This window comes from Gossypium hirsutum, chromosome D08 (assembly GCF_007990345.1).
Source record: "Gossypium hirsutum isolate 1008001.06 chromosome D08, Gossypium_hirsutum_v2.1, whole genome shotgun sequence".
Lineage (NCBI taxonomy): Eukaryota > Viridiplantae > Streptophyta > Magnoliopsida > Malvales > Malvaceae > Gossypium > Gossypium hirsutum.
Window position 1 is genome coordinate 6140841 of NC_053444.1, and position 20091 is coordinate 6160931.

General features: G+C 33.3%; 3 protein-coding genes across 7 annotated transcripts; all 3 read right to left on the minus strand.

Moving 5' to 3' along the window:
* Positions 1-716: 716 nt before the first annotated feature.
* On the minus strand, positions 717-3987 carry LOC107916415 (probable sodium/metabolite cotransporter BASS3, chloroplastic). 2 transcript variants are annotated; one of them, XM_041099664.1, is made up of 5 exons: positions 3464-3987; positions 2070-2165; positions 1658-1914; positions 1316-1563; positions 717-1198 (listed from the first exon to the last, which is right to left on the minus strand). In XM_041099664.1, exons 1-5 carry the CDS (start codon positions 3660-3662, stop codon positions 1177-1179), a joined length of 822 nt encoding a protein of 273 aa, XP_040955598.1. In that variant the 5' UTR covers positions 3663-3987; the 3' UTR covers positions 717-1176. The 2 variants fall into 2 exon arrangements, with proteins under 2 accessions (XP_040955598.1, XP_016701190.1); XM_016845701.2 differs by having other exon boundaries at positions 1658-1964; positions 3464-3984.
* Positions 3988-9409: 5422 nt separating this feature from the next.
* On the minus strand, positions 9410-14421 carry LOC107916407 (linoleate 9S-lipoxygenase 5). Its single transcript, XM_016845691.2, has 9 exons — positions 14108-14421; positions 12671-12996; positions 12326-12569; positions 11722-12222; positions 11532-11617; positions 11360-11446; positions 10960-11252; positions 10607-10870; positions 9410-10511 (listed from the first exon to the last, which is right to left on the minus strand). The coding sequence occupies exons 1-9, from the start codon at positions 14268-14270 to the stop codon at positions 9623-9625; spliced, it is 2853 nt and encodes a 950-aa protein (XP_016701180.1). The 5' UTR covers positions 14271-14421; the 3' UTR covers positions 9410-9622.
* Positions 14422-15194: 773 nt separating this feature from the next.
* LOC107916396 (rhodanese-like domain-containing protein 4A, chloroplastic) lies at positions 15195-18583 on the minus strand. 4 transcript variants are annotated; one of them, XM_041099666.1, is made up of 5 exons: positions 17861-18577; positions 17669-17771; positions 16622-16825; positions 16232-16295; positions 15195-15681 (listed from the first exon to the last, which is right to left on the minus strand). In XM_041099666.1, the coding sequence occupies exons 1-4, from the start codon at positions 18574-18576 to the stop codon at positions 16248-16250; spliced, it is 1071 nt and encodes a 356-aa protein (XP_040955600.1). In that variant the 5' UTR covers position 18577; the 3' UTR covers positions 15195-15681; positions 16232-16247. The 4 variants fall into 4 exon arrangements, with proteins under 4 accessions (XP_040955600.1, XP_040955599.1, XP_016701168.2 ...); XM_041099665.1 differs by having other exon boundaries at positions 16589-16825; XM_016845679.2 differs by lacking the exon at positions 15195-15681 and having other exon boundaries at positions 15989-16295; positions 17861-18583.
* Positions 18584-20091: the final 1508 nt, after the last annotated feature.

The following is a 20091-nucleotide window of genomic DNA, read 5'->3' on the forward strand; positions in this document are numbered from 1 at the left end:
TTTGCTCATTCTTCAAAATTGTTATTTAACTTTTTAATTTAATTTAATGCCATGTCAGCCATGCCATTCCATTAATAACAAAGTTAACGTGCAGTGATTAAAATGTCAGCTTTTCAAACATACAAGAGCTAAAATATTCTTTTCAATAATAGAGGGATTAAAATGAACTTTATGATATAACAGAAGGACTTGTTGCAAACTTTAATAAAAAAAAAATAGATTGCCTTTTACTTCTATACCTTAAGTTTCATATGTAAAATATCGTGTTTCCTATATTTTTTTAAAAAGATGGAAAATGTTAGAAAAATATATTTAAAATAATATAATTTATTTTTGTAAAATACTAATATTTTAATAATTATTTAATTAAGTTGATTTATAACAACAATTTTAAAATGTTTAATATGGAATAGATATTTATAAAATATATTATTTACTAAGCAAATATATTTATAAAAAATAAGACTTTAATTGAAGTAGTAAAGTAGGTTTAAATTTTATTAGGTTGTTTATTCTTTTCATTTTTTATAAAAATAAAAAAATAAAAATACCGTCAAAATAATATAATTTACTTAAAAAATAGTGATATTTTAGTCAAAACTTTAATTTGAGCTCGAGTTTAGTGGCATTCAAATTTGGCTTGACTTGATTATACCCGAAACTCACAAGGTGAAAATTTGGGAAGAGAGAACGAACAAAAGAATGCACATTCACAGTGAGAAACTACATTTTGTGATTTATATACCTTACCTGTACATGCATACATACAAAGATTAGAAACTTTCAAGTTATAGGTACTGCTTTTCTAGCTGTTATATGTTCTAGGAACAGTTGGTTCTTTTACCTTCTATGAACTGTACAACATTCCTTTTCCTATTTCAGACCGTCTTGTGCCGGAACTTTAGCTTTGATTCAGTTCTGAGTTCCAGGAACATGTTTCGGGTCTTCGATTCATTGAGCCTCCTGAACAGCAGGGCCGGTTTGTGGGGCAAGTAAAGACGGTAAGTCTCTAAGACGGTAACCACTGCCCCAGAAAGAGGCAAGTGAAAGACCCATAATAGCCATTGCTATGACAGAGCATGCCGCTGGAACTGCTTGACTGCAACCTCCTAGGAACTGGATTGCCAGAAGCCCTGCCATTGTCGAGCTTTGCATTCCACTGCATAACGATACTGTTCAGCAAACTTCTTCTCTTTGCCTGCGCATAACAATATGGTATCCCCATATCGGTAACCGGTTATGTGTTGGACGTGGTTAAAGCAATTTTCGGGGAACTTCTAAATACATAGGATGTAATATAGGAGGTTTGAATTACCTGAAAGCAGGAATCTTCAAGATCCAATATCCCATAGCGAATGCCACAGCGTGAAACGCCAAAACCGGAAGAACCAATTGGAGACCATCTTTTGATAGAATTTGACTCTGATTCAGTGCAAGAGGGCTACCGATGCACAAGGATGTGCAGATCATAGCAACAAAAGGCATCACAGGTCGGAGGATAGTAACTATCGGTTTTGCATACGTATTAAGCACAAGTCCAAGAGCGACCGGAACAAGAACCACCTAACACGAACAACCGAGCTAACATTTTACATTTTTGCACCATAAAACAAGAATGCTAACTCCAGAATGCACACCGGTTTAATCTACACATTACCTGTAAAATTGACTTCGACATCATTACTGCATCAACTGGAACAACGGATCCAATGAGAAGGCCAGTTAAAAGGGGTGTGAGGAGCACCGATGCAATGGTGGTAAAGCTAGTGAGAAGAATACTCACTGCAACATCTCCTTTGCTTAAAAAGCTAGCATAGCTAGACAACTGTGCCCTTGCAACACACGATGTGAGTATAAAACCGGCATAAAACATTGGAGACATGCCGAACGCCTTTGCAATTAGAACCCCGAGACCTGGTTTGAGCATATACTGTACGATAAGTCCAACAGATAGTGGTAATGGTCTGTAATGAATCAGAAACATAAAAAACTTGAGAAAAACGTCTCAAATGAACTGATAGCAGCATAATTAAAAACTATATATAATACATATATATATACAGTTATACCTTTTGACTGCAAGAGCAAAATCATCCAAGGAAAGCTTAATTCCAATTGACAACATAATCCCACCAAGAGCAGGAGCATATAATTCCTTAGATACCCTGCACAATAGTTTTATTTATTAATTCCAGAATCTTTGTCCATTGTCCAATAAACTATTGAGCATTTCTGGTTCCAAAGCAAAAGCCAAGAATAATGAGAACTTAACAGAAATATAATAATAAAAACCTGTCAAAAGAACAAATATTTAAAACGCAAAAAGTGGGGCAAAAATAGTAATGAGTAACCAAGATATATATATAAATAAAATATCTTGAAGACTTGAATTAGGCAATTATTCTCCTATGGGACTTTGAAATTTTTTGGGGTTCTTTATAATTATTGAACTTGATAATTGTTTCATATTTAACTTGGATTAGGAGTGATATCGATTTAATTCAATCGGGTTTTTAAATTGTTTGAACTGTTCATAATTTGGTCCTCGACTTTTCATATTAATTTTTTATTTTAAAATTTTAGACTTATTTTAACAAAATGAGCTTTGCTTTATTTTATGGGTTTTGAATATTATTTGACAAAAATTCAAAATCCTTTTTATAAATACTTTAAAAAATCAATTTTCAACAGTTTTTAAATTATTTTCACTATAAAATGTTTATTTTTATATCATAAAAATTAAAACTTAATTATATATTAAATAAAGAAATAGACTTCATTCTGTTTTTAAATTTGCATGTCCAATCACTTCAATTCTAGTACATTTTTTATTTTTGAGTTTTTCTTGCTCGACATTGAATTGACCTAAATAATAGAGATAAAGTACCATTTAGTTATAAACTTGATAATTTTGTCCTTCCAAATTTTTTATCTACATCAGTTTCACAATTTGACAACTTTTTTAATTTAATCCCTAAATTTGAATTGTATTAAAGGTGTCAAGGCTGATACGAAATTTATATAGAATTTTAAAAGTCTACAAAATACAAAAAAATATTAAGAAATTATATGAAATATATATAAAATTTTCAAGTCTTAGAGTGTCTGGAGAATCCAAATTTAAGGACTAAATTATGAAAATCCACCAAATTAAGGGACTAGACGAAAAAATCAAGGATTAAAGTGTATAATATTGGCAAGTTCATGTGCTAAATGCTGCTTTATCCCAAAATAATATGCTTTCATGTATTGAAACTGTAGTTCTTCGAAAGGACTCCATTATATAAAAATAAGAGAGATTTCCCAATAACGGATTCAGATTCAGAGTACAAAGTAAAACAAAACAGTGGAATTTACACACACACACAAAAAAACGAAAACCCAGAAAGTTTAAAGAAAACAATCATTACAAAACTGATTAAAAAGCCAAAAAGGAAAAAAAAACAAATAAAAAGAAGTTTACCAAGTGAAAGTGGAGGGTTGAACAAGAGAAGCAACAGCAGTAGCAGCGACGACGAAAGGAAGCATCGCCGACAATGCCTGAGACAAATCACCTTTCCTTGCCCCACCATCTGTCTTATTTCCAATCGAGACCCTTTGCGACCCAATTCCTCGTACGTACGGCGTCGTCGAACAGGCGAATACCAACAACCTTTGTCCATTACCTTTTCTGCCGACGTCGACACCACCCTTCCTCCCACATGGAATCGAACCAATTCTCGAATAACAACACGGGGTCACTTGTTTCGAACAGATTGAGAGCTGCTTCCTGGTTGAGACTGCGAGAGAAAGAAACGGAGTGATCGACGTCATTGTGGTGGATCGATGTTTTCTTCACGATTTAACGCCGGCGCCGGAGATAGGTGGTGGCCTGCCGGGGAGGTTTTAGTAATGGAAGGGGGCGAAAACGAAATCAAAGGAGGTGATGGATTTGGTTTTTGTATGTAATATGTAGTTTGGGAATTTTAAATTGTCCTGATAGTGTAGTTTAAATTAGATGGTCATCATGAAGTCAAAGTCATTTTGTGATATTTGCAATGGAGTCCTTCAACCGTTACACATTTCTACTATCTTCCCAATTTTTTTTACTTTTGTCTCGTAAATAAGCAATATTATTTTTTCTTAAATGAAATTTATTGGGTATAATAATTAAGAAATTATTTTCTAAAATGGATATTTTTATTAATTTGCACTCTAATTTCCCTTTAATTACACATTATTAAACTTATTCACTTTAATTAAATTATTTTAATTTTCACCATTCACTTCCTTTCAAAACTAATTTTCTAAAAAGTTTATTAACTTTGCTGATATGATATATACATGAATTGCCACATGAAAGATATGTCAATATTTAATTAATTTAAAAAATATATTTTAATACTTTTTTTAATGATTTTGAATTAAAAAAACAATTTTTAAATTTTGTAAATTTTTAAAAATTAAAAAAATAATTAAATATTGATATGTCATCCATGTGGTATTCCATGTGTATGTCATGTCATCAAAGTGAAAACAATGTTATTTTTCATCCATATTGGAGTGATTTGACGAGAAAATGTAAATTTAATGACTAAAAAGATAAAAAAATAAATGAATGGTTGAAATAATATTTTTAAAAAATTGGAGGATAAAAAAAACCATTATGCCAATAATATTACTTAACCATCACAGTTTTAAAGTTTGAGATTAATAAAAAAATACATATATATTTTTAAAATAATAAAAATGCGAAGATTAATAAAACATAAAACATTGTTTATCGTAAAAAAAGATTTATGCCTGGTAGCAAGATAAATTCGTATTTGTAATATATTTATTTTTGGCTAATCATAGGATAAAATGCTATTAAATTTAAGTTTTTCTTATCAGGAATGAAGTTGGTTTGCTGAATTTAAACTCTTACAAGAAAAATGTTCTTAATTGGAACAAAAAGTAAAGAGGAGGGCTTGATTGAAAGATTGAAGATTTAAAGTTAGCTGGATAAAAATTAAAGGGTTGAAGATTTAAAAAAAGGGGCTGGATAAAGATTGAAGGATTTTTTATATTGTTAAAATTTTGTAATTAGTTTGAATTTAATTTCTAGTTTAAATTTAATTTTTAAGTTTTTGATTTATTTAGTCATAATATTTAGAAATACCTAGTGGCTACAGCCAACTAAACACACACATTGGCTTTTGGCATTTAATAAATTCTTTTTTTTTTCCTTCTTGTGTCATACTCTATTCTGCCACGTGGTTGGAAATTCGACAAGGGTCGATTTGCAAGTGATACTGGGATCGATTACGAGAGGAAAAATTGACGGTTTGAGGGATTCTCGATTGCTATAACCAGTTATCGCTTGGAAGGAAAAATCTATTTTAAGGATTGATTCAAGATTGGAGTACACCAAGACTAATGCTAAGCTTAAAAATATTTTAATTACCAATTTAATTTATTTGCTTAAATTTATTTTTGAAATTTTGATTTTGTTTTTATTACACTTCGTATTTCCTTATTTTATTATCTTTTTCAATTTAAATCCTCCATTTTATTTTTTCAGCATTGCTACGTACAGGTCGTGGGCACGACTGTGATTTGCAACAACGAATCTGGTCACAAGAAAAGATGAAATTAGATTTACTGTTATATTTGTCGTAAGAATTTATATTTGGTGGTTTCGACGCCCATCAATGGCCAATGTATATATTTAATTTGATCCATATATATATATATATCAATTATCGGCCATTTTACCAAAAAAAGCCTTTTTTTTTAATTTACCGAAATGGGCCACTTTTTTAATTATTTATCGGAATGGGCAATTTTTCGCGAAATCGCTGCCACGTAAGCGCGATGTCAGGGTACGTGATAGATCATCGCGTCCACGTCAGCGCGACCTGCTGACGTGGACGCGATGATCTGCCACGTAGCGCGTTTCCGGGGACGCGATTTTGACGTTAATTTTACGTTTGGGTTTTCTGGGTTTTAAAGTTTAGGGTGCAGGCTTTTTAGGGTTTAGGGGTCCTAGGAAAAATTATTTCGAGTTGACGTTTCTGGTCAAATAGTATAAAATCGCTTCTACCAGGATGCTATCAGAGAAGAAATTGTGAAATCGTGCCCTCGTAGACGCGATTTCGCTACAGTTGGTCATGTAAGAAATAATTTTTTTTGACGTTTTCTGAGCAAATAGTATAAAATCGTTGATACCAGGATGTTATATGAGAAGAAATTGTGAAATCGCGCCCTCGTGGACGCGATTTCGCTACAGTTGGTCATGTAGGAAATAATTATTTTTTGACGTTTCTGAGCAAATAGTGTCAAATCGCGCCCTCGTGGACGCGATTTTGCTACAGTAGCAAGTTTGGGCTGAGGCTATAAATTAGGTAGAAAATGTTCTTAGAATGCATAAGTCATAGAGTAAACATTTTAGAGAGGCTAAGAAAGTTAGAGTTTCAAAATGAGTGAACGTATTAATGCTGTTATTTACTACGATGGTGAGGTTTGCCACACCGAAAATGATGTTGTTTTTTTGTCGGAGAATATGGTGCGACTGTCATTTAGCCAAAACATAGATTTGACAGAACTTCGTAAAAGAATTAGGCGTAAAATCTTCGGAACGACGCCAATGAAAGTTCTGTCAATCACGTATTGATTTTGTTCTTCTGTTCATCCGGTGACATATGACTCATTCGACATAAAAGGTGCTCGTAGCTTGGAGGCAATGGTGCAGACTCATATTGCTAGCGGAGCAACTTATATTGAGTTATATGTACAATTTACGTCGCCAACTGATGTACTTCTGTCCAGTGTTCGAGATGTATACACGACCCCTGGCCGACACTCGGTTAGCGGGTTACAAAATACGGAACAACCCATGTTCAGTAGTGGTGTCGAATACACATCCCCACCAAGACACTCTGTCGGTGGATGGGACATGTACGTCGGTGGCTCGACGTTTGACGCTGGAAATACGAGCTGGGGAACTACATCAAGTTCTAGTGGATGGCAATCTACATCCAATTGGGGACGTTATCAAATGCCCAGATGAAGGGATGACGTACTACTTACGACATCAACCGGTGAGGGGACGTCGTACGCTGCAGATGATTGTGGGTTAGAAGATGAGTCCAATGTGGATCCACCTCGAGAGCATAATTAAAAACTATATATAATACATATATATATACAGTTATACCTTTTGACTGCAAGAGCAAAATCATCCAAGGAAAGCTTAATTCCAATTGACAACATAATCCCACCAAGAGCAGGAGCATATAATTCCTTAGATACCCTGCACAATAGTTTTATTTATTAATTCCAGAATCTTTGTCCATTGTCTAATAAACTATTGAGCATTTCTGGTTCCAAAGCAAAAGCCAAGAATAATGAGAACTTGACAGAAATATAATAATAAAAACCTGTCAAAAGAACAAATATTTAAAACGCAAAAAGTGGGGCAAAAATAGTAATGAGTAACCAAGATATATATATATATAAATAAAATATCTTGAAGACTTGAATTAGGCAATTATTCTCGTATGGGACTTTGAAATTTTTTTGGGGTTCTTTATAATTATTGAACTTGATAATTGTTTCATATTTAACTTGGATTAGGAGTGATATCGATTTAATTCAATCGGGCTTTTAAATTTTGTAATTAGTCTGAATTTAATTTCTAGTTTAAATTTGATTTTTAAATTTTCGATTTATTTAGTGATAATATTCAGAAAAAATCTAGCTAAATTTTAACACTAGAAATTAAACTTTTTCAAAAAAAACAATTAAGCCCTTTTTTTACAATTAATTGGGTACTTAAACTATCAAAATGTATAAAAAAAAACTTTCAAACTTAGAAAAAATACAATTAAGCCCCTGCTTTTTTTTTTACTCAATTGGGGTACTTGAACTGCCAAAATGCATAAAAAAAGACTAGGGGCGGGTCTAGGGGCTGGCAGGGGTCCCAACCCCCCTAAAATAATTTTTTTTCCGTTTAGGCCCTTTATAATTTATAAAATTTTAAATTAGTAATGATAACATTTCACTTTGCCCCCCCCCCAAATAATAAAATTTTAATTTAATCCTCTAAAAATTATAAAGATATAGGTTATTAAAATGATGAAATTGCATTTTTTATCATAAAAATATATAATTTAATTTCGCCCCCCAAAAAAATTTTGACTTTGCCCCTGCCCCCTAAGTCGTATTTCTGGATCCGCCATTGAAAAATGCCCTTTGGCTGTTAAAGTTAGTCGCCCTAATTTTTTCAGTTAAAGTCACCACATGTCACAATAACGACGTGAGAAGTGGTAAAAAAAAGGATAAAATTAAAAATAAATAAAAGTTGTAAAAATGATTAAATTTTAATAAAAATATATAAAATATTTAAAACTTGTTAAAAATTAGAAAAATATAAAAATCGTAAAAAATTTGTAAAATTTTATAAAAATCATAAAATATTATAAAATATATAGAAATATAGAAAAAATTTAGAAAATTATATAAAGTTGTAAGAAAATTATAAAAATGTAAAGAAATATAAAATTCGTAAAAAAATTACAAAAATTATTGTACCTAAAGAAGCATTTTATAATTTTTCTATAATTTTAATGGTCAAAGGGTCTTTTTTAGTGGTGGATCCAAAAATATGACTTAGGGGGTAGGGGCAAAGTCAAAATTTTTTTGGGGGGTCGGAATTAAAATATAAATTTTTATGACAGTAAAAATGTAATTTTATCATTTTAATAGCTTATATTTTTATAATTTTTAGAGGATTAAATCAAATTTTTATCATTTTGGGGGGTCAAAGAACAATTTTACCATTACTAATTTAAAATTTTATAAATTATAAAGAGCTTAAATGGAAAATTTCCATTTTAGTGGGGGTCGAGGCTCCTACCAGCCCCTAATTAGATCTGTCCCTGGCCTTTTTGATGCATTTTAGCAGTTCAAGTATCTAATTGAGTGAAAAAAAAAGCAAGGGCTTAATTGCTTTTTTTTTTGAAAAAGTTTGAGGGTATTTTTTATGAATTTTGGCAGTTTAAGTACTCAATTGAGTGAAAAAAAACAAAGCAAGGACTTAATTGCTTTTTTGAAAAAGTTTGAGATATTTTATGCATTTTAAAAGTTCAAATACCCAATTGAGTGTAAAAAAAAGAGACTTAATTACTTTTTTTGAAAAAATTTAAAGATTTTTTTACAACTTTAAGTCTATATTAAATTTATAAATGAACAAATTGTAATATATATATATATATATTATTAATTGAAACAAATTATAAAACCCAATATTTTTGTTTTGGATTAAGATTATAAAACATATTATATTCTTTTTAAATGTTGGTGCTGGTCATCTATTGGCCAAAACTCAATTTTTGTTCAAATACTAATATAATGTATATTAGTATGATACGCTGTCGATAGCCTGATGTCAGCCATTGAAATCTCAAAATAAATAAATAAAATCAATACTTCAAAGTCATAGGCAATCATTGGATCAAATATCAAGAGGATGTCGGCTATTGGATTCCCATAACCCAAATTAACTATTCATTTAAGGTCATTTGGATGAATGTTTTTGAATTATGATTATTTTTATAAATATTAAATTTTTTTTATATGATGGGTAAAATAGCCGAGAAAATTAAATGGAAATACTGTTAGGGATTCCACTTTCATTAATATCCGTCCTCTCAGGATGATGTTTCCCTTTCTCCTTAGACGTTGGAGGCATGGATTTTGACGTATCAGGGTACAAGAGCTTGTACGGAATCTTTGCATATCCCCACCTGTTCATTAAAAGATATTCTTTATTCCTCTCCTTTATATTTTGCTCTATTGCTTCAAGGTTTTCCCTGAATTCTTTAAACTTTTTCTGAATTATATCGTCATCCTCAATCAATGGCCACTCTTTTTGGGGGGATGTTTGACCCAAATAAACCTCATCTGATGTATGTCGTGACAGAAGATCCATTACCGCAATTGCCAACTTCATTTGGAACTTATCAGGCAACATCTCCTCCACGAACTTCATGATATCCATTCTTTCCACTTCATCCTCTTTTGGGAGGAATTTTCTCAATAACATGGAACGATTTGGTGGCCAACCCCCGTATCCATACTGTCCGAAGTTCACTGCTGCATGCAATCCTGAAGTGATCCATATGAGAGTTGTCAGAGCTTTTACGAGGCTTTCGAATGTATTAATGTCGTACCATCCCTCCTTTCGATCTACATGTCCTCTCGTTTTGATTTCATTCCACCATTCTTGGATTTCCTCATCTTCCTTCACATCATTGTCGTTATGGTAGAAAACATTGCAGTATTCTGTCACCCAGGTTTCAATGGCGGTCCATATCTCAATTCCATCTTTTGCATAGGGATAGTCTTCTAAAACCAGCTCCACCTCAGCGTCAACCTCAAACATCTCCTGTTCTGCACCTTTCGCCGCCTTGTTGCTTGATTTGTCACTCTCGACATGCTCCATTGGCCCCGACACAACCTCATCTCTGACTCTGGGTTTCGCCATACCTCTGAAAATGTTATGGTCCTCATCGTTAGTTGTACAGCTTGGAACATTTAAAGGAAGTGAATCCATTCAATTCTAATGGATTCAAGAATTACCAACCTTTCGAGAAGGTCTTCAGGAAGAGCCTGCTTATCAAATCTCCATTCTTTATACAAGTGAGAAGACAATTCCATGGAGTATTCACCAGTAAAAAGAAGAGTCTCCACAATCCCTCCAGCATTAAGGAAGATGGCTCGAGCCAATGCATTTATATGCAATGTGTCTTTGAAATGAGGATCCAATAGCCTATGGATTGGATGCATTACGCTCAACCGTCTTCTCGTCGCAATTATGAATGGCTCAACTACTGCATGTGTATGCAACCTTGATTTGGATGCATTGGCACATCAAAACAAACATATAAATTTAACAGATACGAAATTAATTGGGTTAATTTAATGATTACTACTTACCAATGGCTAACTAACTGGTGGTAAGCTGTATCGTTGGATGCAACGTGAAATTTTGCCAACTCCCATAACACTCCGGAACAATTTTCTTCAACAAGGAACATGCTGCGGCCATCGTCAGAGTCTTCAGGCAAGCTTAGTTCTATTGCTACTGGTACAATCCCTTCAGACGATGGGTCATCTGCTATTAGTATCGTTCGAGTTGCGTAAGCGTGAACACCTTTCCCGTTTATCATTTTCAGAAATTGCTCAAGGTAATGGTGATCCAAGATGAATGCCCTACTGGCTTTCATTTTCTGCCATATAGTGTAATGTATGCATTCATAAAGTTGTTAATTTGAAAGGAAAAGAAATACATATCTCTGTAAAATGATCTTGAACAAACTACTTTTCTTTTTTATACCTCTTTCAGAAGATTTTCAAGATCTTCGAGTTTAATACCTGGGTACCTTTCCTGAAAATTTTCCATTAGAAGTGAGAAATCCTCCTCCTGCAACGTTTATAATGTTAGAGATTCCAATCTATTAATTCTTAAGGCTCAAAAATTATATATTATAAACCTAGGAATGAGATACCTTCAAGCGCCGGATTCGAACAGGATTTGTTCCTGCAAGCATTTGGCGACCAAACTCCTCCTCCTCAAAAGCAGCGAATTTTTCCTCTTACAACAACATAAATCGTTTCAATCAACGTATTTTTGATCATATATCGTGCTCGTGATAAATAGAAAAATATCTATAGCAGTTATAAGTTCATGTTTCCCACCTGCTATAATTGAAGGCAATTGAGCACTGACATGTTGTCTTTTGAGAGCAAGAGTGGCAACAACTTGGTCAAGAATTTCCTTGGGTACCAATTTTTCCAGCCGCTGCCTGTCCGAATCGTCCAGTTCTTCCACTTCTTTGTCTGCATAAAAGCCTATAATGTCATCAAAAATGTCTTGTTCCTCACTTGGATCTGACCTGCTGGGACCTCCATGAGAAGATGGTAATTTTAGCTTTCTACAGAAATCTATTATGGATCGAATGAATCTAACGTCTTTCTTCGATATCGCTGCCTTGGGTACAAAGAAATGTGCAACTTTGGTGACGAAGTCGGGACATTCTCGATCCCACAAGTGTGGGGGCGTTGATTCTTGCGCAAGAAATCGAATAAGAGCCTCGACGAAGTTGTTTTTCAGTTCTTGTAGCTTTTCATCGCTCATTCGCTCATCGGGTGGAACATAAAACTGGAAGCACCTTGCTGGTCCAGACTCCCTTGAATGGTCTACTTCACATACAACCAAATATATCAAATGAAAGCAATTCAATGAAAAATAAATAATTAGACAAATTTAAATTTATATATTCAATGGTCTATTTATATTTACCGTGTTGGCAATTAAGGTGGCCCGTTTTCAATCGACGTGGATATGGAAATTTAGTGGAATCACCCAACACAGGTCTATCATATGATCGACCCTTTTCAGGATCTCCAAGATCGTTATAGACATCATAATCATAAATTCGATCCCATGGGTTCCATTCACCCTTCAGTCTTGGGGCTTGTAGTTTCAGAAGTTCTTTTTTTCTCAATTCTGCTAAACCTTTTGGTGTTTCTTTCGGAAGATATAACTGTAAAAAATACAACACTTTCAATCATAATCAAATATCATGCATTGAACTACATATGATTTAATAACTAAGTTATCTCAATTATACATATGTAAGCATACTTGATCTGAGAAGAAAATCCGTTTAAATCCGGTCTTGGTAATGGGGTAAACCCAAGAATCGCAATAGAAATGAAACTTTCGTTTCTCGAGATCTGGATGCTTAATGTAATGTAATGTGACGGATTTTAGGAAAAACTCATGCTTCTTATCTCTATTTTCAACAACAAAAGCCCCTGGAATCCCGAAATCTCGCGTCACCTCGAACTTCAATTCGAATTTGATCACTTTCGTTGGCACCTTCATGCTTAAGACTTCATGTTTTTTCTTTTCTAGCTCTTTCCCCTTCATTACATATGCATTCTCACTTTCAACCCCTTTTCTCGTGGCTGCAATATATACATATATATTCGTATAAACTACTAACTAGAATTAAATTATTACAATATGCAATTAAAAATTTAGACTGAAAATCAAAATAAATTTAAACCTAAGTCAAAATAAATTACCCTAAATACGTGTGATAAGACTCATACTCAAAATCCCCAAAACTTAAATCTTAATGTTAATTCAGTAATCAACCATTTCATATATTATAAATGCTTAGATTTTTTTTCTATGTTTTTTATACAATTAAAAGTAATAACTTACGTTTGGATGATACTAAAAACTAAAGTTTTTATGTACTAATAAAAATTTATCACATCATCAAATTTTAAAAATATGAAATTATTATTTTAAACTTATCCATAAATAAATTATTTTATGAACTCTTCCCATTACATTATTCATGGTCCCCCCAATTATTTAATAACATTTCAACATTTTTTTTCATGTCATTGACACATAATATTGGTATTTTTTTACCCTAAACCTAAAACTTAAAATCCCAAACCCTAAACCCCAATCCCGAACTTTAGACCCCAAACTCGTAACATGTAAGCTCAAACTCTTAAACCCTAATCTTGAAGCCCAAACCTTAAACCTTAATTATTAAATCCTAAACTCTAAATCTTGAGGTTTAGAATTCAAAGTTTAAGGTTTAGGGTTCAAGTTTAAGGTTCGGGGTTCAAGGTAAAATAATTACCAAAATTATGTGTTAACATCGAAAAAATTGTAGAAAAATTACTATTTTTGTAAAAAAAATTGGTTGCACAAAAATAAAAAATAAAATGATTAAAATTTGTAAAAGAAGAAAAGATGTTTGTTTATAATTTAAAATTTTAATTATTTTAAGTAATTAATTAAAGTTAAATTAAGTTAGAGAAGATATTAGATATAGACGAGTGTATAATGAAAATTTGTTATCTTTAAAATTTAATGACGTGACATGATTCTATTGGTTCTTAAAAACTATACTTTTTAGGATGATCCTAATATAATTTATTCTCTTATTTTCTTTAATAAAAAAAAAGTAAAAATTAAATCAAAATATATACATTTTTTAAAATAATATAGCCATGGTTGGATACTGTATGACAAAGCCTTGTATATACTTACTTGGATCCATTTCGTCTTGGCTGTAAAGCCGAAAAACAACAGATGATCCAGAGGCACAGAGAGAGAACCAAGGACTGCGATCGATCTCAATTTCTCCTCGGATAATGTATTTTTGAGGGTCATGGCGATGGCCATGTGCTTGTAATAATCCACAACAACCCATGATTTCTACCACAATTTGTTGCCTCCTTTTTCAGTTCCCAGGGCTTTTCCTTTTAATCCTTAAAAAAAGATCACCACCTGTTTGATAAATAGCATACAAGATATTTTAGCAAAGCTATGGAACTTAATCCGAGGTGACGAAGGAGAGCGCAAATATATAATGCTTGCAGTAGAAGTTCATTTTTTATGGTGACGTACGTGACCGAGTCGAAAGAGCTAACCAGCCCAATTAGCGTGAGGAATGTTCTTGGCTTTAGTTGGGAGGTTAAGCTTTGAATCTAGTACATTGCCTAGCCATTGAGTTTCCTTGTTGGCCACTTTTTTACTTCAAATTTAGATTCCCCCACCCTCGTGTTTTCTGCTTGCTTTCCTCACTGTTTAAAATCCTTGTTTCGTTTTACTGTCTCCTTCTGTGCAGCATGCATAGATGCTTCCATTGTCAATTTCTTCATATCCATCAGCCCACAAATTTTCATTATGCAACCATTGTATATTAATGCCCTTACCAACCATTGACACTTATTTCATAAAGAAAAAAAAACATTGATCGACTGGTTGTGATTGTAAAATAATAAAATAACAGATATTAATTATTTGGTCTAACTGATGCTATTATAAAAATAGAGGATCAAATTATATTAAATTAAAATATAAAGATTAAATATCAAATGTGATCATAGTAGAAATCAAATTTGCTATTTTACTAATTAAAAAAAAGGAAAAAATAAGTCGCGTTATTGGTTAGTCTAAATAATTAGTACCCTTGAAAATTTTGGTAATATTTTTTTTAGATCACTCCAAAAATTTTAAGAGAGTAATTATTAACTATTTAAATTAACTAATTATATTGTAAAATATAGAGATCAAATTTTATTGAAAATTAAAATATAAGGATTAAATATTAAATTTAAGCATAATAGAAATATAAAAATGATATTTGAGCATTTTCTTATATGTGGGGCCTTCCATTGGTAGATAAGTACATAGATTCTCTTGATAAGCTTTCAAACACATACGAACTGTTTCAACATGTCTTTTTGTTCGGTATCTTCCATGCTCTTATTAGATTCATTAAGCTTGAACAGTGCACATGCTAAGTTACAGTACCCGTGCGAATTGTCCGTGACCTATTGAGACATATCTTATTCAGACACCTACTCAGAATTCAAGTAATATAGATTGGGATAGTCATTTGCCAAGATTCTCTCGGTCAACTCAAAATTTTTCAGATAATAGTTTTTTTTAACTCCTTCTGCGGGTAGGAAGAGGTGAGATAGTGAGAGGACCCCATGTTCATCAGTATGCATAATTTTGTTGAAACAACATCATCAGGATGTTGATTTTCTGGCTTTGCATAGAATGAATGATATTAGGTCCTTGAGTGAATTTGATATTTTGCCTCGCTCTGAACCCTTCATAATCAAAGACACAAGAGTAAAGCCAAGGAAGATATGATATTACATGCAGGACAGCTTCATTGTCACATATGGGAATCTTATTGCTTTCAATATTTGCATCTCTAATTGAACTGCTCAATTGAAAAATTACAAAAATACCTTTTCTATATACAAAGCCACAACATTTATATGAAGTTATTTTTGTCTTTTCATTTGGTTATAATATAAACTTTTTATAAATATATTTTGTTACATTGATTTTTTTCACCTGTGACATAATTTACACCTATATCTATTAATCTATCTATCATGGAAATAAACATGTAAAACTTGCATGGATGGAATTTTATATGAAATGTACCTTGGCTCTATTTTGTTTAACTCTGATTCTCAAATTGTATTTATTTGACATAATATAACCTAAAATTGAGAATGTTTCTTTAAGAAACATAGAACTTAAATTATATGGGTAATTACAAAAATGAAAAGTATGCTTTCCAAAAGTGGAATGATCTTCAGCAATGGATAATGATGAGCGTATGTGACCACTGGCAGAGATACTCACAGACAGCTTATCATTCTCATGGTTTTGATGGAGTTGGTGAAGATGGTGGCTTCAGATCCGGGTACTACATAGAAAAGAGGGTGAGTTTCAGTAAAATTAATTCATGTATTAATGTAAAAGATTTAACATGTAAATTAGTCTTCGAATTGGACCTCAAATGAATATATTCATTTCTTTCCTATGTATTCAAGGGATTGTTAAAATGTCATATCGCACTAGGGTAAGGAGAAGAGAGAATAGGTGAGTGTCCAACATGAATATGTTCATATTTTTAAAAGTTCTTCCCGTACTCGTATTCGAATATGCAAAGAAAAATAAAGATTCGGAGCAACATAATGTAAAAGAGAGAAGTCATACATTAGGGTAAGGAGAAGAGGAGTGGGAACCAACTTTTGCATGTGGCATAGATTCAGTAAGTTCATGATCTATGGTTTGACTTTCTAATATGGGAGCATTTGTAGAAGAGGAACCCTCTTTCTTATCCTCAACTTGATCAACTGCTCCGTTTACTCCGAACCCTCTAGAAAATTTGACCTTCTTCTTCTTCTTACTCGTAATATGCACAGAAGGTGGCAAAAGGGTCTCCTGTATTGCCTGCATGAAACCAAAAAACCATAACACATGCAATCCATTTTCTATCATGTTAACCGAACTCAAGGGTGAGTGTCCAAATAGGGTTACACGTAAACGATGATATTTTAGTAAAAAATAAGAGTTCAGGTAACATATATGCGTATACATATATATACATACTAATAGCAGATAGCCTAATACCACTTTTACACAGACATGATCAAACTTAGATGTTTTACCATTTAAACTATAAATGAGATATAAACTAAAGGAACCTATGTTGCTGGCTTCATTTTTTCTAAGTATTTGTGACCATCACATATCTTAATATACTCTCGTGTTGAACACATACTCATACTTGATACTTGTACTCGACTCTAATGAACAATTGGTCAATTTTAGACATGAGAATGAAGGCAAACAAAGAAAGCAATATAAGGAATGAGATTTTAAGTCCAAAGTATTTCAGTCTATAAACAAAAAACCTCATATTCAGGTGATGTTTTGTTTCAAGTTCTCTATTAGCCAAAGGTCAATACTAATCTAATTAGATCAATTGCTAAATCTACCAAAAAAGATACAAGAATAATACAAACATGTACTCAAAAACATGATTTAGAAAGAAGGAACATTGCTTAAAAGAAACCAAACTAGAAACATAAAAATGAAACTGAATTACTATCCTCAGAAGTACAGAATGTATTCAAAACAGAGCTTTACTAAAAAGAATCCATGAACTCTTTGATTCGGCCATTTACTAAGAAAAAAACAGACTTATACAACCATCCTTAAATCCCTGATTGCCCATGACTCCATCCATGAACTCTTTGATTCAGCCATTTACTAAGAAAAAAACAGACTTACCAACCATCCTTTCTTGCCCATGACTCCATCCCTGATTGCATAAGCCTCCTTAAACCCCTTCTTATACAATAACTCAGCTGCTTTCAAGGAATTCCCATCAAAACTGCCTTACACAATAAGAGGAAACAACTATGCAGTTATGAAATGATTCTACAACAAACAAAGCAATTAAAGTAAATCCCAAAGGCTTACTTGTCAAGAACACAAATAACAGTATTTGCAGGGTTTGGAAACTTCTCCAGGACTTCCTTCACGAACCCATCTTCATTTTCAGCAGTAAACTGAAGTTGAACCGTGTCCTTGTTGAGGAAACTCAAATTTGGGGAGGCCAAAGAAGCCAGAGTCTTGTTCTCTCTAATATCCAAAAGCTGCGCACTTGGGTCATCACGGAGTTTCCTAAATGCATCAATGGCGGGTATGAACTTACATTTACTCAAGTACTGTTTAGTTAAAGGCACAACAACAAGCCAAATGAAAGTGCATCCAGCAACAAAAAATGGATTCTTGTTAAAAAATTCATCAACCGAGACCAACACTGCTTCAAGGTTTACTTTGCCAGGCTCGGGAGAGGATATAACTGTGTCAGCGACGGCAAGACAAGGGAAAGAAGTAAAGAGGTTAAATAAGGTAAAAGAAACATGGGTTTTGGCTACAGTTTGTAAAATAGGGGAGTTTTGAAGGATCGAGAGAGGGTTGTGAGAGGGTAGTTTAATGGTGGGAGATTTGGGTTGTCGAGAAATAGAGTTTGAAGAAACTGATTTGAGGGTTTTGGGATGACTTTGGAAGGATGGAGAAGATGAAAGGATGATGGAAAAGGACTCCATTAATGACTGTCGAGGAAAAAACACGAGAGTGGAAAAGATGATAAGAATGGAAATGATTGGGCTGACAGGGAATCTAGCTGGCATGGTTTCGGTTTCACCAAATTCTATTGAAGGCTTAATACAGATCTGCTGTGTTTGAGCCTTAATTTCTTTCAAAGGCCCAAATGGAACTTGATAATTTTGGTAACATTATTATAATAAGGCATTTTTTAACAATTAATCAAAAAAAATATTTATAAAAATGACCCAACCTGAAAAATTATGACGGAAATAATCTAAAAGCTACAGTGTCAAGCGGTGCCAGCACCCAACTCAATCAACCTGCAATCATTACCTGCTGATTGGATCGGGGTTTAAAAATAAATTTTGTTGGTGCCGACTTTGCAATGGTCGATACTCATATGTATATTTTTGTATACCTTTTGAAAGATACGAGTATTTTTCGGTTAAAAAATATTTTTTATTAAGTGCCAACGTCCACGTGGCTGGCACTATCTATGGAAATTGAAAAAAAAATTGGTAATTTTTTGTGTCGGCATTATGGTGGCCGGCACCCGTGCCAGAAAATAAATTTGGTCCTGTGTTTCTTGTGGCCAGGACCCGGGTAAAAAAAATTAATTTTTTTTGTTGTCGGCCTTCCCCATGTCGGCACCTGAGGATTTGTCAAAAAAAAAAATTGGTGCCAGGCTTCCTTATTCCGACACTAGTGTTTAAAAAAAATTTTGGCCCTGACTTTTTCTTTACCGACACCAATAGGCTTTATATACCTGTCGTGGTTGCACATTGGTTTTAGTTTTGATAAAACGGGAAAGGAGAAAAAAAATTATTGAGATTACCCTGATGAAGAGAAAAAAAAAAGAACCTTGACTTGGGTTCCGTTTGCCAGTTGCAAATGTATCTTGGATACTCATCGACGACAATACGTTATACCAATGAGTTGTGATGAAAAATATAGAACCAAGGTATCGCCAGTAATCCAACTACCTGAAGATGTTCATTGTAGAAAGAACATTGACTTAATAGATCGAAGTGCTACGAAGACCCCCTTGAAAATGCCGGAGGTGTGGCAAACCAATGTGAAGCATGTTGAGTTATCGGTGAGGCTACCACCTATGAGAGAGGCTTGAAAATGCTAGAGGTGTGGCAAACCAATGTGAAGCATGTTGAGTTATCGATAGGGCTACCACCTATGAGAGAGGTGAGTTGTAAATCGAACCTTGTGAGAAAAGCAGTGATGCAAACTAGGCAATTAAATTGATTAAATGCTACAAGTAAAGTACATCTCAAACATTTTCCTAGTGTTTTACATTATGACTCATTGGCTTAACAAAGACGCATAGGCCCTTTTAGAATTCTGAAGTGGGTAAGTTGAAGGGTTTACAAACCAGAATTAGCAGCAATGCTCAAGGTTTGTTTCGAGGGGCAAAACTACCAACAAAGAGAATGATTGGGAATCAATTGAGGTGTCGTGGCAATTTCGAGACGAGTTGGATCAGTGTCATTCCAAGGATGCAACAAGGACATCCTTAGAATGTTCGACTCATTTAACCAACTTGGATTGCCCCGATTCGTGAAACAAATGAAAAAGCTCATCTACTT